The sequence below is a fragment of the Mchenga conophoros genome, linkage group LG9, assembly GCF_057382185.1.
Source record: "Mchenga conophoros isolate Kocher_MC1m ecotype Shallow Benthic linkage group LG9, M_conophoros_male_GT1.1, whole genome shotgun sequence".
Lineage (NCBI taxonomy): Eukaryota > Metazoa > Chordata > Actinopteri > Cichliformes > Cichlidae > Mchenga > Mchenga conophoros.
In genome coordinates this window covers 17,108,916-17,136,373 of record NC_140534.1, presented here as the reverse complement: position 1 = coordinate 17,136,373, position 27,458 = coordinate 17,108,916, and the positions used below count along the sequence as shown (strand labels likewise).

Genomic DNA, 27,458 nt, shown 5'->3' with positions numbered 1-27,458 from the left:
ATTAGGGGTCAAACTCAATGCCTTCAAATGAAATAGGATCCTTAATTACATATAGTAAAATTGGCTAATTGTGCAGCTAAATCATTTAGAGAAAGTAAAATGATTTCCTCCCCTGAGGCTGTTTATTGACTTCGACATCATCAACTATAGGAAAGTTTAAACTTGATTAACCAAAATCAGTTGCATCCACTTAATGGATGGATTGGTCAAAGGAGATTTTCTTCATTGGATGGAGGAGATTGAGAGAGCCATCACAAGCACAAGTAGAAGGCAAGGCAAGTGTCACCTCTCATCTTAGAGCCTTTTTGTCAGATGGGACCTCTCGTATGAGAGTTGAAACATCTCCAAGAACCTAAAATGAAGTCCAGTTTCCTTTAACTCAAGTGCTTAATACTACAGTGACCTGGAGGACTCAGAGCCTACACATGGAGCCTCCAGCTTCTTCACAGTGGACCTCAAATTGCCCTCAAATTCCCCCACTTAAAGTGCTACATACTGTATGTCAATTTAAGAAACACTGGACGGCTGTGTGAAAGTGGCAACATTCAGTAACACTAATGAAAAGACTTTGTGAAAGTTGTATATCATAGTTATTTTGATTAGGCAGTAATAGATGAAGTGTGCATAGTCCAAACATCCCACAGTCTACATTCCAGGTTCATGTTGATCGCTAATAAAACTGAATGCTCATTAGCGCATATGCTCATTAGAGAATGTTTCTGACTGACAAAGAAAACGCATGCTTAATTGGTGATGGAAACATTGTTTCTAAACTAATCAACAAATCATTTTTGCTACATAGATGGACCTTGCAACAATTTGCCACAGAGATTGAATCAAAATACGTTTTGGCTGAAAGAGGAAAATGTGGTAAAGTACATTTTGACCCTACCTGCTTTGTAAATGCATACCGCTTTCAATCTTCAACCAGCAGATAATTCAACCATTTAGGTTGAGGCCAACATCGTCCGGAGTATGACTCCATGTTTTCTGTACTTTAAATTTTCACTTGTTTACTCATACAACCCTATTGCTTGAGGAAAGACATTTAGATGATTTAGAAGCCTATGAGTCATCAGAAATTTGCAGATTTGTATGATATAGTTCCCTTGGCAGTCACACCAGTAAAGAATGATTTTATGAAGGATGGGGGGGACATGTAAAGGATTATGGCAATTAAGATTTGACTACCTGTTGCTGTTTTTCCCTGATAGTCAAATGATTTTGATTCAAAACACCTCAAATAGAAGAAACGGAAAAGTAGCCGCTGCATGTCAGTTTCAGGAAGTTCTCTGCTTGGCTCTCAGTGAATGATGTGACCCTTGCTTGGGGGCCAGCCTCGGGCTCCTCAAACATGCTAGAAAAATTTCTGTGCCTGTCTCTCTGTTTCAATCAAATTGTGAAAAATGACAAAAGCAAGTCAAGTCTGTTCTGTTAGCAGAGGGAAATGTTGAGCAAGGAAACATGGAGGCAGAAAGAATGAGGCAGACGATTTTTATAGTCATGAGTGGTGGGGGTCTGAAATATTCATTATGTTCCCTTTGTCTTTCTCGAGAGCATCGTCAGCATTTCTGAGGCAACCAACATTGAACAAGAGCATGTCAGAAAAAAGTAGTTAGGGCTGGGTAGTGCTATAACATTTCTACAGGTTCTGATATGTGTTTAATAGGTTTTGCTTCCTGTAATGACCTAAATGAAAGCACATTGTGCTTTTTATCAAAGAGCTGTGGAAAAGCTAGTTATGTTAATTTCTATGTGAAGGCATTTGACAAAACTGGCAAAATCCAGAAACCACAGCAAAATTGTGTGGACTGTTTTGGGGATTGAATATGCCCCTGGATATTTTATCCCTGTTTGAGCCCGACAAAGGTGTGCCTGTAATACACTAATTGCTCTCTCTACCTTGCTTGCAGGAGAAAATCAAGCAGTGAGAGCAAGAAAGAGTTGGGCAGTTATAATATATGAATGTGAAAAGCTAGAGAAATCAAAAATTGACTTCATCACCTTTTTGACTTTGAGTTGTGCTTTCAGAAATGTCCGGTCTGTAGTAAACAGCTTCTGAAGAAAGGCTCCACAACAACCATTAAAATTGAAAAGTCAACCATGAAGTGACTCCAGTGGATATTAAGGATATCGAGGTTGCATCTTTTTTGTCTGTGTTCTCTTTCTAAAAAAATAAAAATAAAAAAATCTTGAAAGGAAAAATATTAATGGAAACACTCCCCCCCCCAACACACACACACACATTTTGCCATGTAATGGCCAAAACTGTTTAAATTAATCTTTCACCTCATAATTCTACCCATAATGCACCATAATGACAAAGTGAAAACAGTTTACTTGAAATTATTGCAAATTTAGTAAAAATCAAAAGCAAAAAATTTTTACTTACAAAAGCATACACAGCCTTTGCTTAATACTTTGTTGAAGCACTTTTGGCAGCAATTATAGCTTTTAGTCTTTTTGGGTAAGATGCTACAAGCTTGGCTCACCTATTTTGGAGCAATTTCTTCCATTCTTCTTTGCAGTTCCTCCCAAACTCTACCAGTTTGGATGGTCATTCTCCAATATTTCCAGAGATGTTCAGTTGGGTTCAAGTCTGGGCTCGAGCTGGGTCACTCAGAGACATTCACAGAGTGCTCACAAAGCCACTCCTTTGTTATCTTGGCTCTCTTCTTAGGGTTGTTGTCCTATTGGAAGATAATCCTTCCAAGGTCCAGAGTGCTTTGGAGCAGGTTATCATCAAGGATGTCTCTGTACATTGCTGCATTCATCTTTCCATCGACCCTGACTAGTCTCACAGGTCTTCCTGCTGAAAAACATCCCCACTGCCATGCTTCACTGTACGGATGTATTAGCCAGATGATGAGTGGTGCCTGGTTTTCTCCAGATATAACACTTGGCATTCAGACCAAAGAGTTCAATCTTTGTTTGATCAGACCAGGGTATTTAGGTGAGCTGTCATGTAGTGGCTTCCATCTGGCCATTATGCCATACAGGCTTGATTGGTGAAGGGCTGCAGAAATATTTGTGGAGAGGGGGGAACCTTCGAAAAGGCCAGAGTAACACTGGAAATTGTAGAAATATCTCACAGATGAACGCAAGTGAGTTTGACTTTCATGGAAAAGGCTGTGAATATCTGTGGATTATTATTTTATTTTTTAATAATCTTTGTAATTATGGTATGTGTAGAATTTTAAGGTGAGAAATGAATTTCATCCATTTTGGAATTAGACTGTAACATGACAAAATATGGAACAAGTAAAGCACTGTGAATACATGCAGACGCACTGTACATTTAATCTTTGCAAATATATATACCTCAGCCCTCTGCAACCCTTTATGGCCGCATGTGCTCTGTTTCCCTATAACTGCTGTGGATGGCCAGCAATTTTCTACAAGCAACTATGAAATCATTTTTGAGACCTTATATTTAAATTTACTTGAATAACACCAACACAGAAAAAATAGATATGCCAATGAAATATTCTGTAGTGTTTTACATTTGTACCTGAGATACTTTAAATGTTCTGGTCAGTGTTTCACCTCAGATGTGAAGCGTCGACATATGTTTGCTCTGGATGAGGCTGTTAAACTTTGTAAAATGAGTCCGATACAGGTCGACGAGTCAGTTCACTTTTAACCAATATGAATGATGATTTGCTGAGAATATCCTTAACTTTTCTATTGGTTTCAATGCTGTGTCAGTGTTAGTGAACCTTCTAACATTGTCAGACTCAGGGAATTAGCAAATAAACTCTTACAAAGTGGGAATTTAATCAATCTGCTTATTACAGGAAAGTGTGATTTTTAGGATACTTGAGCCTAACATTAGCTAGCATAAAGGTTCATCATCAGTTGATATTTAGCCACCTTGTTGTCAGCTGTCCAGAGCAAGAAGGGTCATAAGCATGTTTAAGCATGCTGATGCCTGTTTTCTGACTTCAGTTCAGGAAATGAGGCTACAGGTAAGGAGGAAGAGGATAAGGGAATACATAGTGCAGTCAGACGAACAATAGGATGAGAAAGAGATGAAAGTCTAAAATTATAAATCTTAAATAGAGAGGTGTTTAGTGTTCGCCAGATTTCCCATTTCTTTCTTTCTTTGGGAATTCTCACGACTCTCGAACATTATTGGGGTATAGATGGTTAACTGGATAAGTAAGTACTTTCCTTTTTCTTAGTTAACAAGTGAGAAGTCAGCCTAACAACCACATAAAATAAACAAAACACATTGTAAGCTCATTTTGCTGGAGGTTTCATTGTTGCGCATATGGCTGCCTCAGCACCATCCTCTGTGTGTTGAATCATGAATAGCTTTGGTAATGCCTCCCACCATGATAATTCCATGCTGTGCTGTTATATCCATGCTTGGAGGAAGAAGACAAATGTACAAATTTTCACATATCCACTTATATGGATTTCAGGACTTTATTGAGCATTAAAAAATATACAACAAGGAAAATATCATTTTCCTTTCCCCATATTTATGTTTTTCCTTTTCAAAATCTGATTTAATGCTTCCAGATGAACGACCCATGATCCAAAGGGACAAAATGAAAAACAAAATAAATAAAAATAGAGCAGTCCTTTTTAGTTCAACAGTATAAGTTGGAAACCACTGAAACAGTTAGCATATCTGTTTGTTGATATCCTTCACTGAAAATCTGAAAAACGGATTTCAAACAGATTTGGTTTGAACAAGACTGAAATCACAGACTAGGTCGTCACATCTGACTCTGGATCTCCGTAGAGTTCTGCTAGTTTCTGGAACTGGGGTCCCCAGTTATCCAGATAATTAAAATCCTGCTCCGAATGTGTGCCGGGTGAGTCTAAAGGACTGATGGATCCTGTAGGTGAGCCCTGACCCTCGTAAGCGTAGGTCTGAAGTGAATCGTACGGCGGCACGCTAGTGTCCATGTCGGCCTCCACTAGTTTCTGCTTGATGAATTGATGCACATCCACCTCATCCAGCTCCACAGACGGGTTGCGATGGATGCGGGGCGGGCCGCAATGTTTCCTCCCCTCTGGGCGAATGTCCCGTCGGAACTTGAGCTCCTCTGCGGCAGCCGGGTTACGAAGAGCGATGATGTCGAAAGCCTCCGTGTCCTCCTCGCCACCGCCCTCATCATCATAGGTGACCACATTCTCTCTAATGTCTTCTTCAGAGATGATAAGGGGCTCTTTCTTGCTCCGCCTTAGAGTAATAAACAGGACTACAATTGCTGCAACACAGAAAAAAGATGGTTTGCAGTGTTAGTGCTAATAACGGTGAGGACAGTTAAAAGATGCTAATGTGCTATGTGCTAATATCGGGCCTGTTAAATGTGTTTGTTTCTTAAAAAAAAAAATCACTGCACCAAAGCTGGGTTTTTTGGCATATATACAGTATATAATTTCCACCAGGATGCTTAAAATAACACGGGGCTAAAAAGCTGGATACCAGTAAGAAGCATTAGAAATCATTAGCAATGAATCCCTGATTATTATTTGAATGCTAACGATTGACACGGTGGCGATGTGCACATCAGAGTCATTGCTGGAGCCAATTCAACCTCATATTCAATCAAAATGTCCAACATTTCAAATACTTTTCTCATGCAATGACCTCTAAGTTTTATGTGAATAGAAAGAATGTGCCTGCTCATCTACATTAAAGGAAATACGGCCTGATGTTGCCAAATGTCTGTACTGACAAGTAGCTTACAGTGTAAAATATATTTTCCAACTCTTAATGAAGTCATGAAGTCAAGTAATACTTGATAACGTGCTAGAGTTTGAAACTTGTTACTGCAGCTAATGAGAGTTATGCTTCTTTGAGTTAATGATGACCTCTTAGCAATATGTTAACGTGAACATTTATTTAATAAAATGGCTTCAGTGAGAGAAGAAAATTTTTACAGCAGTGCAATATCTAAAAGGAGTTCATTAAGTTACATTAGCACAGACAAGTGAGATATATCAGTATTACTGCAGAGCCGACTGGGCTTCACACTGAAGCTGCATTGCAAGCTACCAGGAGAAAAAACTGTGCATTTTGGCATTGCACATCTAACTGTTATATTCTATATTCACCTAAAAGCAACACACTATTGTGTTAGATCGGCCTGTAATGATGAGGCACCTAACGCATACAAGGTGAGAGATAGGAAGGTGATGTGTTGGATAAAGAGTAACAGGATTCAGCTTTCATAACCTCAGGGATGCACCGATGCATTTACCTGATCTATTCAAGCAAAACATTTTTTGTATACATATTGCAGTAGATTCGACATGCTGTAACTGACTATAAAGCAGTTCTGTTGTCAGTGTACCTCAAAACATCCTCTCTTCAAACTTGAGTTAGTCAACCACTGGAGACTTTATTCCAGTAGTTCAATTTTGTAGGTAAGAAAAAAAGTAAAACCAAAGTGCAGAGTTTCAACTGAATTAAAAAATCTATACATTACACAAAACACCCTTTTATTTTTGCAACTTTGTAACACTGCTTGGCTTCTTATTAGATTAGATCTATGGATCTGAATTAAACTAGCCTCCTTAAGTTAAGCATGAGGACTCAAATAGTGAAATGTATAAAGAGAAATTTTTTCATGTCTTTAATATTTGATTTTTTTTTTAATGGCAAGATAACAACTTTGGTGCAGTGAGACACACACACACACAAAACTGTCTCACTATACCCTCATACACCTGATGAATAAAGTGATTACACTCAAATTCATTAAAAGTTTCACCACTGAGTGTGTTTCCATGCTTGTGTTTTAAAATTTATTTTTAAAAAAGGGTGATTAATCTGTACAAACCCCCCCTAAACTTTATTCCACCTGGTGCTTTGCCCAAGTGGGGTTATAGAGGGTGAAAAATGCAATTTGTCTGGGACAGTGCTTATCACTCAGCTTGTTTACAGCAACCAATTACACAAAGCCACCATGTGACTGTGTGAGGCAACTTGGGAAAATCACTGAGCAGAAAAAGGAAACAATTTATTTTTTGATTATTTATTTAACTTTGTCATGCACGTGTTGTAGCTGATATGGTTAAAACTGTTTTGCACCACGTCTCTCTTGCGCTATCTGCAGTTTAATGCCTCGCTGTGATTTGGAGGTAAACAACCTTAGCATACAGTAAAAATGTTACTGAGACTCTGAGAAAACGCACCTTTATTACTTGCTGGCATTTCATACACCAGACAGCAGTTTCCACAGTTCATGATCTACTTGCATTTAAAGTATATTCCTGTCCACTGTGCAAACTATATTGGAATACACTTTCTCCATTAAAGCTTCATAATGGGCTATTCAGGTCATTCCATGTGGCTAGCCTATACCAGCTATAGGGTATATGTGTTGCTCAGTATAACACTCATGGCACTGGAAGCACTATTTGAGTCTACAGATTTGTGTCAGTTACAGTAGAGACTGTTGCACAAGTCACATTTATTATGTGATTATAGGAGATGTGACTGTGTTGTATTATAAAATTAGGTTTCTACAGTAGTGTGCGAAAGTCTTTAGCTGTTGCTCATTTCCTAATATTTTGCTAGAAAAATGGGAACTAGGTAGAGCAATATGGAAATACAACATATAAGGCAAAAAAAGGATTTGTACAATTCTAACAAGCTTGAAAGTCAATATTTGGTATGAACACCTTTATTCTTCAACATAGAATAGAATAGAATAGCGTTTATTTTCATTGTACAAGGTACAACGAAATTGGAGTGCCACTCCCTTGGTGCAAAATGCAATAATAAATATAAGTATAAAATATAAAAAGTACAATAAAACAACCAAAGTACTCAAACAATAATAAGTACGATATATACAGAATAGCAAAATTCATATAATGATAATATGAGTAGCAGCATAATATAGTGACAGTGGCAAGTATGGTATAGTTAAGCAGGTTCAATTGTTTTGTGCTTATTTACTACGGTGATAGCTCTGGGAAAGAAGCTATCCCTGAATCTGTTTGTCCTGGTTTTATGTGACCTGTACCGTCGGCCTGACGGTAATAGTTCAAGCAGTTGATTACTGGGGTGAGAGTGGTCCTTAATGATATTGCCAGCTCTGCTGAGGTACCGAGAGTTTGCAATGGCCTCCAGGCTGGGCAGAGAACAGCCAGTGATCTTCTGGGCTGTGTTGATGACCCTCTGCAGTACTTTCCTGTCTGCAACTGAGCACCCTGCATACCATGTTGTATGCAGGACATGAACCGTCTTAGACAATCTTACTTGAAATTTCTTTAACTAGTCCTCAGGAATAGTTCTCCAGGCTTCCTGAAGGACATCCCAAAGCTCTTTTTACTCTGTTCTCTGTCAAGATGATCCCAGAATGGTTCACTAATTTTGAGGTCCAGACTCTGGGGAGGTAAATCCATGACTTCTGCACAGCAGCCTTTCTGTTATCCTCCAGTTAGTTAACCAGTTTCCTTAACGTTTTAATGACATGCTGGACAACATGCCAAGACATTCTGAACCTTTGGCTAATTGGTCTTTGGAAATCACATTGTTGTGAGATACTATGTTACGCCTGTTAAACTGTGTTATCTGTGGACTTTTTCATAGATTTAACTAAAGCACAAATAGTTTGCTTTTGTTTGTTTTCCTTTTTTGTGTGATCCCTCCTAAAATGATCAGGTACAAGGACTGGACTGAAAATGAGTGAAATAGTAGCAGTCAGTGTCCATAGAGAAACTTTCAGAAAGCCTATTGCTCAAGACCAATGGACCATGTGTCTGGCTCCTTGGAAGCAAGACTAAAGAAATGAGTAGTAGCTTAGAACTTTTGCCCTGTGTGATATAATAAGTAAGTGGAAACTCATAAGCATCAAACCAAAGGTCAAAGAGAGCAAAACTTGGTTAATTGGAACATTGCTACAGAACTTCTATTATTTTTATGGATCAATATGCAAGCCATGGAGTTCATTATTTATATTTCAAATATGCAAGACAGGCTTTAAAATCATTATTAGAAAAAAAACGTGGTTTGTAAATAAGAGATGGAGTCCTGAGGGAAAAGAATGAGTCAATCAGATTAACACTGACACTTTGACTAGTAGCCATTTTATTTGTACTAAAACGAAAGGCAAGTTTCAAGGCTTATTACATAAAATAAGATGCTAAAATGAACTTAAATCTTACCCTTGAAATGATATTTATGGTAATCTGTGTCAGTACAAACTCATAAGGGTTTAGATATCAAGGAGGCTGTAGAGATTATTCTAAAATTCCTCATTTAACCCAGCTAGTAAAGTAATAGTGTACTATTTCCTCCATAGTGAGTTAATATTAGTATTGGAAACTACATCCAAACAATGATGGGCTTATGAATATTTTAAGCTATTTAAGGCATGCGTAAAGGTCATTATCAGCTGAATCATTAGTTTGCATCCCTTTCTGGTTTGCTGCAGGCCTAATTAAATGGCTTATTAGAGGGCACAGAGATAAAGCACGGACATTAATCGGACAAACAGAAAACAATCAGCCACAGACAAGTCACACTGACAAGCAAAGATGAGCAAGAACTGAAACTGCGTGCGCTGTGTGTTTAGGCGATACACTGATTTGGTAGCACTTCTCTTTACTAAACAGCTAGCTATAGTTTACATGTTTTTAAAAAAAGATTTTTGTATTTTCTGGTCCAAGGTTTATAGCATATTCATTATTGCACATTAATTAGCCTAAGCAAACTCTCAAAGGCTGCAAAGAGTTTCAAAATAATCAGTGCATGCACATTGTGTTGCTTTCTTTGACTTAGGATACTCCATGTGTGCATAAGCTCTTCCTAATTTGCACTGAGGTCTGATCACAATGACAGCAATATAATGGAAAATGATTAAAGGCCTGTAAGTTTAACGTCATTATGCGGTAAATGTCGAGATACATGTTGGTTGCATGCTAGTACCAAAGCCTAAACACACTGAGATGCTTAGGCTGACAGTACTGAGGGACAGGAGTGTATGACATGCAAAAGAAGTCTCCCAGGGGAATTAAAAAAATGAGCATATCATGTTTAGAGAACGCGCACCATCATTTCAATCCGACATTAAGCTACTTCTTCATTATATTTGGTAAAAGAATGGTGCAGAGGTGCCAAATTTTGAGGAATGGTGAAAAGATGTTGAATTATGAAAAACAACACAGGCAAGAAAAATGGAATGTATTTATTTATTTTTTGACTGGGACACACTGACAAAATCTCAAATTTCTTCGGGTGACCCTCTGTCGAGAGGCGCTACGTGAGAGACAAAGAACCTGAGACTAGAAAGTGTGAAAGTATAGCTGTATATCTCAGATTCCTGTAAAGTTATTTATTTCATATTCTGTATAGTTTTTCATATTTATATCCTGTCCATATCCTGTACATAGCTTGTACTCACTACAGCCTGTACATACTTATAGTTATAGAATATTCACAACATACTTCATACCGTGTACATTATAACATAATAGACCCATTTCTGTAATATACTCACATATCTATATTATTGCTAATATATATTGTAATATATCTATATCACTAAGCACTTCTGGATGGATGCAAACTGCATTTCGTTGCCCTGTACCTGTGCATGTGCAATGACAATAAAGTTGAATTCTATTCTATTCTAAAATACAACACAGGTGAAACACAAAAAGAAAGCAGGTGTGATATTTTGTGTCTCTTCCTTGTTCTCTTTGCTTCTCTGTTCAAAACAGGCTCTTTCTTGTGCTGATGATTAGTGATTCAGCATGTGTCTCTCACTCAAGGGTTTGCACCAAACAGTGGTGATGGCCTTTTGTTCGTCTCAGCCAGAGGCTGGCATAGAGGACGAAGAAAGCTGGTATGAATATGCATAACCTTCATGCACTAATGTCCACAGACAATCAGTAAAGAGAGGAGGGGAGAGGAGCATTGATGAACCTTTGTTATTACATAGTTTTTCCTAATCATGTTCTGATGTACTTTGGTTTGCAGCAATCCTCACACCTTTAGTAAATTTAACAATTTTCATTCAATCTTCTGTTTGAATTTTCAATATATGTCAAAGATTTATTTATTTTTTGGTCTGACCTCTGATGCTTGCTGTCCAATGTTCTAAATTCATGCGGCCAGATCATATTTCCAAGTTTACATATAATCACTTACTGTCACTGCAAAGAGGGGTTGCCATAGTAACAAGGCATGCATTTTCATTGAAGACATGTTTTCTCGGTGCTGTGACAAGCTGGCAACACCAAATAAGCCCTGTGTATTTTCAATGTATTTCTGATGGTCTTTTATATTCGTGGCGCGTAACACATCCTTCACACATGAAATCAGCAGAGTGGTATCTATGTTGGCTGTCACCATATCCTTCCAAGCTTGTCCTATGCTCTTCTAGTCACAACATGCAATGTCAAACACTTTCCCTGCAGGGAGTGATGGAAGGATTTAAAAAAAAAGAGATTTGATTGTAAGTAAGACAGAAGACTCAAACTAAATTCCCAATTTTAAAGAAATTGATTGGATTCACATTTCTTTCTGAATCGAGTTGCCTCAGACTAAAAAAGTTCCCGTCTTCAAGTGGCGCAGCGTCATTCATAATAGCCTGTCAGTTGTACACACCGCCTCTCTCTTCTCGTATTGACCCTACAATCATCATTCCTCTCACTTTTTACTGTCTTTGTCCTTCCCATCTCCTTTTTAGTCACCTTCCTTCTAAACTCTTCTTTGTGTGCTCTCCTTCTCTTCTGTCCTTCACATGCTCTTCCTTTTCTTCTAACTCTTTCTACCCTCATTCCAGATTCTACCTGTGTCCTCACATGCCTTTTCATCCTCTGCCCTTGTCATAGCTTTTCAAAACCTCCCACTCTTCCTTGCACTTCTATGGTCCATCTCCTCCATCCATGGCCTCCATATATTTGCCCCCGGGCAGCGCACCCCTGCCGAAATCCCCACAGTGGCTGTCCCAACTTACCCAGCAGGATAACGATGCACAGCAGGATGGCAATCAAGGCCCCCGTGCTGAGACCTGCTGATGACAGGAATGCTTCGCCTTGGCACATCCGGATCCTGCCATGGCGCTGGCATGGGCACACCCGCAGGGTCAAGGTGCTGGTTCCGCTCAACGAAGGCTCCCCACCGTCCCACACTACAATGGGCAGCTCGTAGAGCTCCTGTGTCAGGTGGTTGAAACGGCGTCGTCTTGCAATAATGCTGGCTGTACTGTCTGTAAAAGAAAAGCAAAAGTAAAGAGTTAATAAAAATGGTGTCCTTGGTTAAAAAGACTTATTCTCTGGTTCCTCATTTTAGTCAGATGTCTTTTTAGTCAGATGTCTCTTCCTGTGAAGTATATAATTTCCTGTTTATGTATAAGTGTCATTAGCTAAATACATCAAAAAAAGCATTCACTGGGTATTGTGAATGCTATTTTTTCTTCTTCTTTTGAAGTATTTGAAGCTGGTCGATTTCTTACAAACTCTACAGCTTTCCTGTGTGCCAAAGCTAATTCATTTCAAAGGTATTCATTTACTATTTTAATGTGCTGCAAAAGAGCAGATCACCTTGGCCCTTGCAGAAACATTTCTGTCAATGAAACATGTTACTTAGATAAACAAAAGTAAAAAGGCTGGGGAAAAAAGGAAATGAGGTAGACTTCTAGTAGGTTCTATAGCAAGGCTGAGCAATAAAACTGAAGCAAATGACAAGACACACAAAATCACTGAAAAATCATCTTTGGAAATTACATTAATATTTTACTAACCTTTACCCTGAATGTACCATTTTATAATCGTGTGCACTCACCACATCTATTGGACAGACTGGGGAGTATAGTAGCAAATATTTATTTTAATAATGAAATTACAGATATATAAAATCTAAGGGCTGGATTTACAAAGCAAAGTAAATTAGCAGGACACAAAAATTCAAACAACATCTTCCAAGAGTACAATCATCTTTAAACAAAGTTTACTTTCAATGAGTCAACACCATCAAAGTAGTGGGCCAAAATATAAGAAGAACCACTGAGAAAGCAAGTCATCTAATAAGAAAAATACATATACAATATAATGTAAGCTCAGGTTTACTTGGTGTATTTCTCCACTGGAAGAGTTTAGCAATTCAGATCAATGAAAGGTAATTGAAGGAAATTCAATATGAATTTGATAGAGAGCAAATTCTTCTCAAAGAAATTGTATTTGAGCTGTGTGTGATCTTGAGGGTTTAAAAAGTAATTCTCTGGATAATACTGGAAGCTCTGATAAAGATTCATATGCGAGGCTTGGTTTTCAAACATTCAGGATGACTAAGTGAAGAGCAACAGGACGGGATTCACCCATGCCAATAAAACACTTGTTTTGATGCCTCTGGCATTCCAAAAACAATAAAATTGCCGTAAACTGCCTACAACAAAGGATAGTAAATCAGGTTTGCATGACCAATTGGAAAACTCTCCTTCCAAGATTTTGAGCTCCAAAAAGGAAACTCCCAAAACGGCCAGCTGCATAAATACTTGTGTCTACGCCTTTAATCTGCAAAATTGACACAGTGCCTTATTAGTAAATTCCATTAATAGATTTTTAATGGGAACAGAGGGTTTTGAGGTGGCATCAGTTGCAGATTATTATGCAGATATATAATTATATGCTGCAGCTTCACCAAGCTTTAGAGATCTTTTATTTTTAATTCCTTTGGGATATTAATGACAACTTAGCTGCTGCTGGTATAGGTGTGTGCATAACGACAAATACATATTTAAAATATGAGCTACACATAAAACTGGATAGTTGTATTGTATATTCGATTTGGAAAAGGAATTTCCCCTCTTCCAGTGTAAGAGATGCATTGCAGGTTTAAGTAACAACTTAAGTGCGATACATACTAGTGCAAATCTTAATATTTGGCGGTAGATTTATGAATTTGAAGACAAACGTGCATCGGTGTGCAAAATCTGGAAACGTTAACAGATGTAACATGAACACTAGGACAGCAGCATAAGCAGGACTTTTAAGGTATTGCACATAACTGGACGTAAGACATGTAGGTGTATAGTAACATAAAGATAATGATGATGATGTATCAAAGTACTATCCTTGAACAGAACCAGCTTTGCCATCCCTGTTCATTTTAGCTATAAGCATGGGTGAATCAGCTACCTGGATGAATAACTTGGGCCTCACATGACTGGCTACCCAGAAACTAGCAGATGACACATTGCATGCTGATACATATTCGTGAAGTATTTCAGGTTTCAAAAATGCTGAATCGTGCACAAGGGCAACCTTTTCTCTGCACTCAGTGAAAACACCTCCGCCATGCTGTACTATCGCTCTGCTGCTCAGAGACCTCGCCTCCCACTCCAATCTCTGCTCCATCTATGAATAATTATAATGATCGACAGTTGGAATGACAACACGTACTTCAAGCTTTATTAAGTCAGACTCGCAGTATCACTGTATCAGCAAGCAGATGGGTGGGGGTTTTGAGAGAGTGCAGTGTGAGAGATGCAAATAACAAGAGAGAAAGATGGGGAGGTGGAAGATGAGAGCAGAAGAGGGCGATGCATGGGGATGAATGGAGGAGGAATGTATGTATGTGTGAGCCAAAGGAAGGAGTATTGAGGATGGAGAAGGAGGCTAAAGCACACAGAGACAAACAAGCTCTGTGTAAGTGATGTTCTCCAACAGAGCTTGTGCACTTTGAAGCACAGTTCCACAGCAGCATAGGTCCTTGTACAGACCACAGCGAGGAAGTTCGCATCAATTATGTCATGCTAATTTCACATTAAACCTCCTGTCATCACAGGTGGGTGGAGGAGAGCTCTGTGCTTGTTGATTAATACTGCAGCGAGAAGGGCCATCTGCAAGCACACTGAATCCACGTGAGAGGAAACACAGTACTCTTTCGTAAAGTCTCAGTTTAACCATGTGGCGTCTCCAATACCATGTGGCATTTCTTGCAGTACATGACAGGTAATCAAACAGCAAATGAGAGAAGATCTGGTTTTTAGGAAAGTATTAGGAAAGTTATATTTTGGCAATCACTAGAAAAAATGCTCCTTTTTTTCTGGTGTCTGCTACAGCATGGTGAAAGCCTCCTTACACTGGGTTTTAAAATGGCCTATTTTTTTTTTTACTTTACCAGAAGCATTAGCATGATGTTGGTTATCACTTACATAACTTTTGTGCCACTTATTCATTCCAGTCTCTCCTTTTTTGAGATAAGGCATTTATTATACAGTGCATCAGAAATTTTACAGCAGAAAAAAGTAAGTTTCATAAAATGTGGTTATGATAAAATTTAAATAGCCAGTTATTTAAACTTTATTATTGCCTTATTTTGCTCTTAACCATGAAATGACAAATAACAGCATTAATATTAATCATTAGTTATGACACTGCTGCCATGACATTCTGATGGTATCAATACACACACACAATATTTTATGATGCACTTGTAATTGTTTAGAAATTGCCAGTGTCAGTTTGTACCAAGGTCACCATTTGTGCTGTTGTTCTGTGAGAGATGTTGTGTTTGACATCTAAGGGTTAATAATGATTAATAACAAAATAAAAGATAGAGTGAAACTGCTCTCTATTCAAACAGATGAAAACTGCAGTTTAATTCACTACAATGTTGCAGTTTATTAATCATGGTTATTATAAAGACCTATCAAATAAGTTTGGTAGACATGCAGAGATGATCAGGATAGTTAATGGCAATGTCTTTACTCAATAATGAGTCAATTATGAACTCAATTGTGTGCTCAGGGTTGTATTTTCCTATTGGTAATGTTCATAGTGTGACTAGGGAATCCTTGTTCTGATGCTCTATAGAACATATGAAGTGTGCCTGAAAAAATAAAACAGAGCTAAAATAAACCAACAATAGACACATGCGACGCAACCACATCTCTGCAGACTTCACACTTGCCTACACATGCACTTACTTGGATTCCTTGTGAACTTTGGTGGGTGTGTGTAGGTGCCGCTGATGGGATTCAGCACGAACTTTCTTCTTAGCTGCCACTTGAAATTTAACATTGTTCTATAGTTCCACTATTTTGGGAAAAATATATTCTGGGTCACAGAGCAAACGTGGGTACTTAAAGTTAATGATTACAGTCATTGCAGATGTTTGTACAGGCTTATACATACAAACAATAAGAAAATATGTTTATTTAGGTGTTACAGACTCAGCAATACTTTTATTAATTAATTTAAGGGTAAGTATGATGTGTCAGTATATTGAATTTGTGGCTACAATCTCACAGTTAATTCATAAGACAATAATATGAGACTCAGATAACAGTTTAATTTACAATATCAAAGAGTATTAAAAACACTTTCTGATAAGGTTCAGTAAAGAAGTGTGTCAAAGTGTAAGGCGAGGAATCAAATCGGACAATTTTGGCACAAGGCACCAATCCCTGTGTCACCTTATAAATCACTCAATGCTGCTGAAACTTCTTTTACTTTGGATGCTGAGACTGTATCATTTATCACAGATGAATGACACTGGCTAGTTTCCAAAGAAAGGCAGAAAAAATAACTTTTTTAATGTGGTATGGTAGCACATCATAAGCACAATGTCTTATGACCTATTTAAACAAAATAGGTGCTTTTTGTTTTTTCCAAATAAGCTTTTATCAGAGAAAATAAGGTCACTTGAAATTGAATGAATAATGCAGAAACACAGTTTTCTGCCAATTCAATTAAGGTTATAATTCACTGTGAAACTATAATGCTACCAAATATTTAATATTGTGGGAGGGCTTATATGCTCTGGCGTACTATATGAAAATACTAAAACTGTGAGGATTTTCATGTAGTGTAGCTCAAGCTAACCAGGTTAATGTCTGCTGGCAAGCAGTTTAACAACCAAACTACTGTCTGTGAAGGTTCTCAGTCATCCAGGTCATCGTAGTCAAAGGAGCTTGCAAAGAAAAGCGTCTGGACTTCTTTAAGTTAGTTGAAGACGTTTCACCTCTCATCCAAGAAGCTTCTTCAGTTCTAAGGTCAAATGGTGGAGAGTCCCAGATATAAACCTAGTGGGAGTATCCCCCCACAGAGGGACAAAAGGACCCCCTGATGATCCTCTAATCGCCTGAGCCAAGGTGTGAAACTGGGTGTGGGTCCCAATCAGCCAGAGTTTCGGGTGTGTTCATTGTGAAACCTGGCCCCACCTTATCATGCGAATTCCTGAGGTCAGATGGGCCAGGATGTGAGTGGGCGTTAAGGCGTCTGGGAAGGGATCTCAAAACTGGATTATAGATGGCAGAGAGTTGGTGTTGTAAACCCCCTCGCTGGTGTCTGGTCTTCTTTTCTGTGCCTCTTTGCTGACTTTAAGAACGCCCATTTAGGATAGCCGCACGTTTTGAGTGCTTCCTTTACATGTGTGTGTTCCTTCTTTTTTCCTTCAGGCTTAGAGGGAACATGTTCTGCCCGGTGGTGTAGGGTCCTAATTACTCCAAGTTTGTGTTCCAAAGGGTGATGGGAGTCAAAGAGGAGGTACTGGTCCGTGTGTGTGGGCTTCCGGTAAACTTCGATGTTGCTAAAGGTTACTGGGTTGAGAAACTGTACAATGAGACTAATCAGACTAAATATATAGGTTAGGTTAGATTTCAATCACACGCTCCTAGAGACATCTTTGTGACCTTCTGATAGCCACTGGTTGTAAGGGGAAAATGCTTGTTTGACAACTAAGTGCAAGGTTTCTGTCAGTTGTTGTGAAATTGATTTCAAAGTCCCATTCACACAGGCCTGGAGACTAAGTCAGGGGAAAGTGTTGTAAAGGAAAAATGTGCTTTGTATGACTGATTGGTGAGTGGAAATGACATTGATTGATAAGAGGTATACAATGGTGCACTAAAAGCCTCTTTTTGATTGGTAGCAGGTTGCCAAAGTAACCCGTGGTTCGCAAGGATGACACTGGCAGACTACTCGCTGAGTGACAGTGAAGTCCAGTGAAAATGGACAAGGCTTGCTTTCAAAGTAAAAGTTGTAGGTAACTACAAACATTTATTTTGGAGGTGATTGTTCTGTATCCACTTTGTATTGCACTTTTTGAAGTTTCACTGTAGTTTGGAGAATAAAAGGCAAGTGTTTTCAGACAGGTTGGCATCTTCCAAACTATGGGCGACCATGGGAATTTTGCAGAGGAATTCCAAGTAATCGCAAGGAGGATTTGCTGCACTGCCCTCTTTGTCATCCAGTCATCCAGGGGGATCATCGACTTGTGTCTAGGCTTATGTGACTGTGCCCTAACATATCTTTCTTGAGAAAATATAAGACATTTCATGCACAATCAACACTTCTTTCCATTGTTTCACATGACTCCTCATTATATTGAACAAAGATTAATGGGACTCAACTTAATTTATGACAATATGTTCAGTGACAACAGATAGCAGTTTGTGTTTGAGTTTACGGTTATCATGTGTGATGAAGGGTTGTGTTTTGCATGTTTAGTTAATTATGGGTTCATCTTTTTACTTTTGCAGGATGCCGTTGTGCACCTCTTTGTTACTGCATCACATTTGTTCAATTATAAAACGTGACTGCTGTGGCCTTTCATGATAACATAAGCTTATGCATATGAGTTTTTGTCCCCGTGATTTTGTGTTAAGTTTAAAAAATGGACCCAGTTGCAAACAAAAAAGCTAGACTGACTGGCAGGAGGTATGACTAAAAGGAACTCTAATCTCAACATTGTGAAACAACAAAAGAGCCTGCAGCAGGGTTGCAGGGGGAAAGAAATCCACAAGGAAAAAGCAAATTTTCAACAGGGGAAAAAGACTAACTCAGGAAACACACAAAGGGTGCACAAGTGCTTGACAAAGACCTACAGTAGGAAAGACACACAGAGAAACTACACACTGGGGAGAAGAGCGATAAGACACAGATAACCTTAAACAGACACTGGTGAGGTTGGGAAGAGAAGAACATGAGGAATTAAAAACCTGAGGGATCAGCCTTCGAAATAAAAGAATGGAAGTAGTTAGGAGAGTTAAGAAAATATAGATGAAAAAAACAAAACAAAAAACTCACAGACACAAGGGCAAAGCCAAGAAAATGTTACGACTGATCATTTAGAAAACCAATTGAACTTCAAATGAATAAAAGGAAAACTAATCAAATCTTTCAGTGTGAGTTTGTGACAGCGTTTAGTTGTTTGCTATAGGTTTTGACAAAGCAGCACATGACAGGTCTACACAAACAATGCTGTTTCAGCAGATACTAGGTGCTTGGGAATCTAGCAGCGTGACACCAATTGCAAGTGAAGTGTGAATGACATAAAAGCTAATTAAACGTCCCATATTGCTGTGGCGTGACAACGTTACTTTCAGAACGGCTGATTAACTGAAATATTATAACGGCTTCTGTATAGTGGAAGAAGATGCTTTCAGAAATCGATTGATCTATTTACGTATGTGGCTTATTCAGAGATGATAGCCTTAGTTTAATTGCCTTTTTAGAAGAAAATGCCATCACAATGTGAAAGATAACAAGATCAAAGAGGCATTCAATTTTCAGTCATTGTAATGTAGGCACAGTCAAGTTGATTATATTTAAAGGGCTTTTAACAGAATAGGTTTGTCACAAAGTGCTTTCCCAGAGCAGCTGAGCAGAAGCATCCCCTTGCTTTTCAGCTTTAATGGTGCCTAATACGCTGTAGGAGTTTGACCTGCAGTTATTGTAGTGCATCCACCACTTCAGCTGCATCAACACGTCTGCATGACAGCTCAGTATTTCAGGTGTCCTGGCTTCAGCTCCACTGCAAGCAGAAGGCACTGATCTAATTTTAAGACTAAATCTGTGTTTTCCTTTTTAGCTAAAAATCCTCACTCAACCTCTTTGCTGATGTGATTTTGTGAAACAGAGCCAGTGCTGTTGCACATCTCTGCAGGAAGCGCACTAGCAGTAACATGATATTAGATGTGATATGGTGAAGTAAAGAAATAGCTTGATGGAAAAAAAACCCCAAAACACACACAGAACTTTAGCTGTCATCTTCTTTTCAAGTGAATACTAAATATCAGGAATGAAAGGGTGGATTCTAATTGGTTAATTAGTTAAAAATATATCAGTGAGTCCAGCTGAACCTGTTTTTCTCACACAAAAATCTGGGCACAAAGCCACCATAATTCACGTTTCATGGCGATCCATTGTGCAAATGGTAACTGAGACGGAAAGGAGGTCACGAGAGAGTTAGCCGTGTGAGTGACTGAGAGGGATTTTCATCAGTTGCACAACAACAGAGGGGGGTATTAGGCCTTGGCAGAGAGCTGCTACCAACTGTTGGTCTGCTACAACAGAAATGAAAGAAGCTGCTTTGAGTGTGAAGAGCTTACTTTAATTATCAGACAGTGGAGTCAACAGTATGGCTCACTGTGCCTCGCTCTCACTCTCACTCATATATCGTGAGCAGGCAGATACCTTCTAACACAGAGCGCAAGCAAAAAGCTACGCATATGTTTTTTACACCATTTTCTGAGTGCAGCACATGTAGGCTCTAATATTTGAGCGAACTGAAACCACATGAATTCTGAGTCCAGCAGCTTAACATTTCAGAGAGCGATTTATGCAGATGAGAGACAACTTTAGAATAAAAGGTGATATGAATCATTCTAAGTGGACAAGGAATTGTAGTATAAATGAGTAGGCAAGCGAATTAAAAGATCAGAAAGTGCCAAATGGTAAGCTCAATGCTATGTGGGAATAGAAGCACATGTGCTTCCGAGAGAACTTGGAGGTGTCAATCCTTCATCTGGACAACTGCACATCTTGAGTTAAGATAGTCATTAGTACTTCTATGCTAACATAATGGGGAAATACTAGGAGGTTTGAAAGTTACAAATTATGATTATTGTATAACGTGTAATGTGATTTTCTTCCTTTTAGTATAATGTATCTCTAAAAAACTCTTTCCATGCCATAACACATAATTGGGTGATCCTTTATGGGATTATATAAAAGATCTACTATGTCAAAAACCAAGAGCCTCTGAGATGGTATGCACTCAAATCTCAACGAAATCTAAAATGAAAAGCACTATTACTCAAACAGCATGAAAAAAACCCTAACTCTTGCCATCGATCCTTCAAGAATGAAGAGCTCCTTTTATTTAATGCTTTGGGAATATTTTACTGCAGACGGTTCTGTTATAATAAATCTAAGAACTTTTGAAAGAATCATTTTGCAAGAGTGAGAAATATTTTCAAATGATGGGTATGTGGACTGGACGTGTAGATTTTCAAAAGCTTTAAAAACTTGAATGATGCAGTCCTCGCCAATCTTAATAGTCACAGGCATGCATTACCCATGAAGCACTAGCCTCTAACACCTGGCTCCAGGAAGATGCCCTGGTTTCCCTAATACAAGCAGATCTTTCAAAAGACTCAGATCCAAGAAGGGCTGTGAATCACTCTTATCTGTAACGTGAAACCAATTTACCCTGTTATACCCTATAAGGAGCTTTTATCCCTACACAGAAAAGCTGCCAGGACCAAAGGTCTGTAAATCACTGGATTAAACTTTTACAGTGAAGCAGGCACCAAAGAAAATGTTGACTGCCCCTTTCACCTCACTATGCATTTACACTTTGATACTGTCTGCTGTGAAGAGCATCATTTTATTTCTAAAGTTCAAAACCATAAAATACCCCTGTCACAATAAAAAAAAAAAACAAAGAAAAGCAAAGAGCAAAGCAAAGAATTACTGTCTCACTGTGACAGCTTGATGTTGTCCCTTTTCTTAGCTTTGCATTAATAAATAATGTTAACAATAACAATATTAATAATAATGAGTTGTTTAAAGAGACACCCTCCCACTGTGTTTGGCATATTCCAGGTAATACACTCAAGACAAAAACACTTCCACAAAGAAATTTAATAATAGCTCCTTTGGCAAGTGTCCTTTCTCCTCTGTCTCCCAGGTGCATCTCAGGAACATCAATTGACCAGACTCAACTGATTTCCAGTGTTTAAAGCTCGGATTAGTGACTGGCTGGTCATCCTTTCATACAAGCGACCCAATACATGGAAAATGTGCACTGTGACAGAGGTAAACAGTCGCACAAACCCTCACAGCTCCATGCTACGCTGTTAGCACGAAAGTGAACGAAGAAACAAAGTTTGCAAATGCACATGGACAGTTTAATCAAGCTAACAAAGGAAAAGTGGCTAACACTAAAGCTATCGAGAGCTCAGAATCAGCCACAAGCCAGCAGCGAACAGTAAAAGATGAAAGCTGCCACGAATAAAAATTCTAGAGTCAAGAGAAGAACTTAGCTTTGAAGCATTTAGAATAAAAAGTGAAGAGAAAGGGTCAATGTCCTGTTACCTGGTGAAGTTATAAACATATTGGAAAATGATGTGTGACAGAATCTGGTTTTTGTTGTATAAATCTGATGCACCTGCTTTTGATCGGTAAGGTAAAATATGTCAGGTAAAGGCAGGTGTACAGCAATTCATTTTCAGATCCTTATTTATGTTGCTTTTCAGTAGGATAACAATATATTGTCAGTTGTGAGAGTGAGAGAGGATCCTGTAAGTTATTTGGGGGAAATTGTTAATTTTAATAATGTCTTTGTTATGAAAAAGTTTCCACAGAGAAAAAGTTGAGTTTTGTTCATATATGCTGTCAGTTACTGTTTCTTAGAAATAAAACTGAAATCAGCGAAATTGGTATAGGCAAGTCACACTAAGAGTATATTTAAAATCAGCCAAGAACATTTTGTAATCAGTGCATGTTTAGTACAACTCCAAGAGCTAAGTTTAATCCTTAGTTCCAAACAGGAACTGGCCCAAACACAAGTGTCAGGGTCCTGGGACTGGGCGACCCAGGATCCCTGAGCAGTCATGTATTATATTATTATTATTCTTATTGCTGTGTATTTTGGTGTTGCTCCCCCTTCCCTGTGCTTGTGTATATGTGTGTGTGGGTGGCTGAGCACTTGTTTATAGGCGGCGTCAGGCCTGGAGGGTGTGGCCCTGCAAGGGGACTGGCCACACCCGAAGCCACACACCTGCTGCTGATCAGGCCTCGTCGGGGGAGCTACTTAAGAGAGTCTTGGAGCTCCCACTGACGCGGGATCATTCCTTGAGACTCCACGTTAGTCGTCCCATTGAATTGAGTTAATGTGTGTAAGTGTATGCCCGCGGTTATTTGTGTCCTGACGGCTGCGTCTATTGTTTCCCGCAGGAGGAGCGTGGAAGGCACGAAGAGCAGCGAGCACCGGGGGGTGCTGACACGGGAGCAGAGAGCACAGAGACACGAACTATTCACGCAGAGACACGACACGGGAGTCTGGGAGAACACGGGGATTTATTGTTGTTTTTGTTCCACTCTGTAAATAAACACACGGTTTATACATAGAGCACCGCGCCTGGGTCCTCCTTTCCCCACATCCCCACGGTCTGCCAGCCAGACCGTGACAACAAGACTACTAAACAACCAAGCCACATGTCATAAAACTCTGTAGAGAGAAGCAACATGGCCCAAAGCAGAACCTATATAGTTCTGTTGTAGTTCTAGATCACTTTCTTTCAATTTTGTTTAGGTATGGGCATAAAATTTCAGCTTATACTTTAACCACATTAACCGCACAAGGTGCCAACACTGAAGAGTGCCATCAAAAATAAAATTAATCCACTGCGCATTTCAGTAACTCAGATGCCAAGAGTGAAGCCAGGAAAACTTGTTTGCTCACAACATTTGGAAGAAGAAAATTATATACTCCTAATGAAGCCCTGCAGGCAGTTTGTCTGCACTGCTTTCTCCCTTTGCCGAAAACGTTGGGCTTTATTACCTGGCAGGCTTTTAATGTGCACAAAAAAGGAATGTAACACCCTAAGGTAAAACCCAAAAACGCTAAATATGGTCACTTCAACACAGCATATGGCAAATCAGCAAGAGATGTTTTTGTGACAGTGGAGGTGTATGTCTTCATACCCTTTAAAGTGACAAAAATAAGAACTATATTTAACAAGTGTTTTTCCAGGACAGTTACACACACACACACACACACACACGCACGCACGCACGCACGCACACACACACACCGACATATCTAAAACAGTTGTAGGATTTATAGCAAACTCAAACTTTCTGGCTTCCTCTGAAAAACTCTTGCAACACACCACTATCTGGAGGTTCAATAGCTGACTGCAGAGCTGCTCTGTATGCATGTCATGTGTAAAACTGCTAAAAAAAACAGGAGCCAAATTAACTACTTATACTGTGTATCCACTGAAATGTTTTTTGGAGCAGTGCTAAAGTCGATCTTTGCCCTGTTTGATTTATGTACCCCTTAGGTGTGGAGGTGGGCAGGGAGTGAGGGATGTCTTTGAGTGCCACTTACATGAATGCAGCAAAACTTCCCTCTGCACTTTAATGTAGTTGAAGTAGGCAAGGGAATTCTTGTGGTGGGAAGTAACTGGACCAAGGGCTAAACAGACTCATCTCTGGTTATCACATTGATTTTTTTGATCTCTCTCATACTACCTTCCTCTCTGTTTTTATGCCCCTCTCTGGCTCAGAGATTCTTCTGGAGTGCTGTGAACTCCTCTTCTCAGTGGGAAACTGTGAGATCTTCAGGCTGAGAGCTTTTAAAAGCCCTGTGATTGCAGACCAACCCAGGGCTAGGTATTCCCCTAAGACTGAAATTGTTGCCATGGTAACACCCACTGTTGGCCCTGGGCTGGAACAAAATAATGCACACATGAGGTGGAAAGAGAGTGCCTGAGCAGGTAATCCATTTGACAACACAATGCTCAAACATGCCAACCCTCTATGATGCTTATGTTTCATGCAAACCTGACTCGCAGTAGGTACTACTGGCAGCATTTGAGTCTTCAGATGCTTACCATACCCAGCTGACAGAGAGAATATTTTTATTGCACCTCCAAGGTGCTGGAATATCAGTGCAGCTTATTGGATCTCGAAGCGTGAGCAACGAGGATATCTCTGTAGGCAGAGTGCAAAACTCATAAGGAATGCAAACAAACATATTGATCACTTTGATTACCTTCATTGTCCTTAAGGGTAAAGTTGGGATTAACTGGTAGCTGGCTTGGTGAAGCAAAGGAAAACCGCTGTCCGTTGGCAAAGTCATCCTTATCCACTGCTGTGACAGTCTGGATCACCTGTTGTTCACAAGACAAAGGATAAATCACGTTCCAGCGACGACACCTGCAACATTTAATTATCTGCCACACACTAACTCTGATTGCACAGAGGACAAGGAGCTGATTTAGTTTCTCTAGCATGTCTTGTGATTTGTTGATCATAATTAGTCACAGTCAATAGTGCCTCTGACCTCCAGCCAAATGCTCATGTAACTATTTTTTCTTTACTTGTGTGCGGTGCTCGAAGGAGACTATCTAGTTGTGACACTTGCATCTGAGAGCTTTTGGCTTGTGCAAGGGGGAGCTGGAATCTAACAATGAAAGACGTGCTCTCGGGGCAACCTTACTGCCACTTCTGTCAGATTACTACGCTTAATTGGTAAAAGACATAGTGAGAGCGAGGAGAGATTGTGAGGAGAGAAAACAATGACCTGATACCCTCTGTCACCGAGAAAAAGTTTAAATGTGAGATTAGGGGCATTTTTTTTCTTCTTCTCCTGGTGCACTTGCTCAAGCCTCTGTCCTTTGTGTCTATTTGTACTTATGTGGATGTCATGCTTGACAGAGTGGCTGAGTGGAGCAGAGCTCTCTTTCTTCTAAGGGCTCAAAAGCTAAGTTCTAATTGTTGTCGTTTTAATCAGTGTGAGAAAAAACAGACACATGCTAAAAAGATCATTCTTAAAACTCAGTGGGATGTTTGCAAACAAGATGGAGCTATACAATTTGCTGTCAGCATGAAAATGTCTGCATGGTTTGATAGCGGGTGCAAATTTGTCTTCCATTAATCCATTGTTTGGCAGATAGTGACAATCAGCTCTTATTGTAGGCATCTTTTGGGCTGAACATGCCCAGTGATCTTTGATCTAATTAGTAAATTAGTTTAGTGTAAATAAATAAATAAATCCTACATGTCACAATGTCAAATTATACACCAGAACAGCCCAGTGACTGCTGAAGTGAGAATTCACATTGAATTTGTTGCATTGAAAGAGTCACCTATAAAACTAAACAGCCCATCTTGAAAAGTGTTATCATCCCTACTTTTAAAAGTTGTACATGTACACTGCTTGACCACCACCTAATGTAAGGTTTATGCCACAGCTGCACTAAATTAAAAGTACTTCTAATTACTAAACTCGTGCTTCATGTTTATGTAATGATTAATCCACCAGTATGTGCAAGCTCTTTAATTTAAATTACATTTCTAATGCTAAGATGTAATTATTGTTGCCATTCATGGATTTTCAAATATACAGTTTTACAAAAAAAGCCAAAAAATAGTAAAGAACATTATTACATTTTCAATTATTATTGCTATAATCCCTAAACAGAAAACAAGTGTCTTAATAGCTGAATGTAATTTTTAATTTTCAACATGTTTCTAAAATATTTGTGTTTTGTTATTGGTCTAATAAATGTGTTAAACACACGAGGTCACTTATACAAAAGTCAAGCATTTTTACTCCTTTAGCAATTGGCCAGTATTGCTGTAACAGTAACTCATTTTTTTATTCTAACCATGGGACACCTCAAGCTTTAAAAAAAAATCAGCTTAAACTTAAATGTACCGTAAAAGGCAAAAACGTGCTCAGTTAGTAAAAAAGAACTATATAAGAACCAGTTCCCAACCATTTAGTGTGTACCACTAAATATAACGTATATATATATATATATATATAACTAAATATAGGTGTGATAAAATGTTACTTCTTTATTGGCAAGAGGTATTGTGTCAAAATTTTGATTGTCATCTTCCAACAAATTAAAAAGAAAAAAATCGAATTGCTGTGGTATTAAAAAGAAATACAAACATATTCTAAAACATTAATGAGAAGCTCAGTTTTTAAATGCATTGTCTTCTGAATAGTGGTATCCTGCTGTCTCATTCGGTGCATTATAATACTTAATCCCGTGAGCCAAGAACCCTCAGGCAACAATGTAACCTTAATACAAATTTAATACAAACTTTCATTCGAACTTTTCTTCAAACTATTCTTCCAACAGCTCAAAACTATTAAAAATGTATTTACTTGTGTCTTCCTAGTCTTTACTTCATCATCCTTTGCCGAACCAGCCTTTCAGCCATTTTCCATGCTGCTGATCGCGCTGTATCTCAAAAACCTTCTTAATTTGAATGAATCAAAGACTACTGAGCGCAAATTGGAATGAGCTTCGATTTAGAGCTGTCATGGTTTGCTGCTGAGATACTCATTTTGAATGAGGGATGATTAAGCAGCTCTCTCCAGTGCATTCGCAGTCTCTTATTGCTCAGCTCTCGGTGAGCAACCCGAACTGCTGAGGGAAACAACAGTTCGGTGCAGAATTCATGTAGCCAGGGAAATGACTGTGCTTAATGGACAGCGCTCAACA

The 27,458-nt window shown here is 38.9% G+C and overlaps 1 protein-coding gene and 1 long non-coding RNA gene across 2 annotated transcripts in view; both read right to left on the bottom strand.

Moving 5' to 3' along the window:
* Positions 1 to 27,458, bottom strand: part of LOC146567098 (uncharacterized) — a 274,156-nt gene that overhangs the window by 31,738 nt on the left and 214,960 nt on the right. The gene's annotated exons all lie outside the window — the stretch shown is intronic.
* The window catches only part of LOC146567099 (cadherin-18), a 94,180-nt gene continuing 71,134 nt past the window's right edge, over positions 4,413 to 27,458 (bottom strand). The window contains exons 10-12 of the mRNA XM_085286704.1: positions 24,989 to 25,106; positions 11,937 to 12,188; positions 4,413 to 5,225 (exon numbers count right to left, since the gene is read on the bottom strand). Coding sequence (XP_085142830.1) covers positions 4,720 to 5,225; positions 11,937 to 12,188; positions 24,989 to 25,106 — 876 coding nt within the window. The 3' untranslated portion in view covers positions 4,413 to 4,719. The remainder of the gene's footprint in view (positions 5,226 to 11,936; positions 12,189 to 24,988; positions 25,107 to 27,458) is intronic.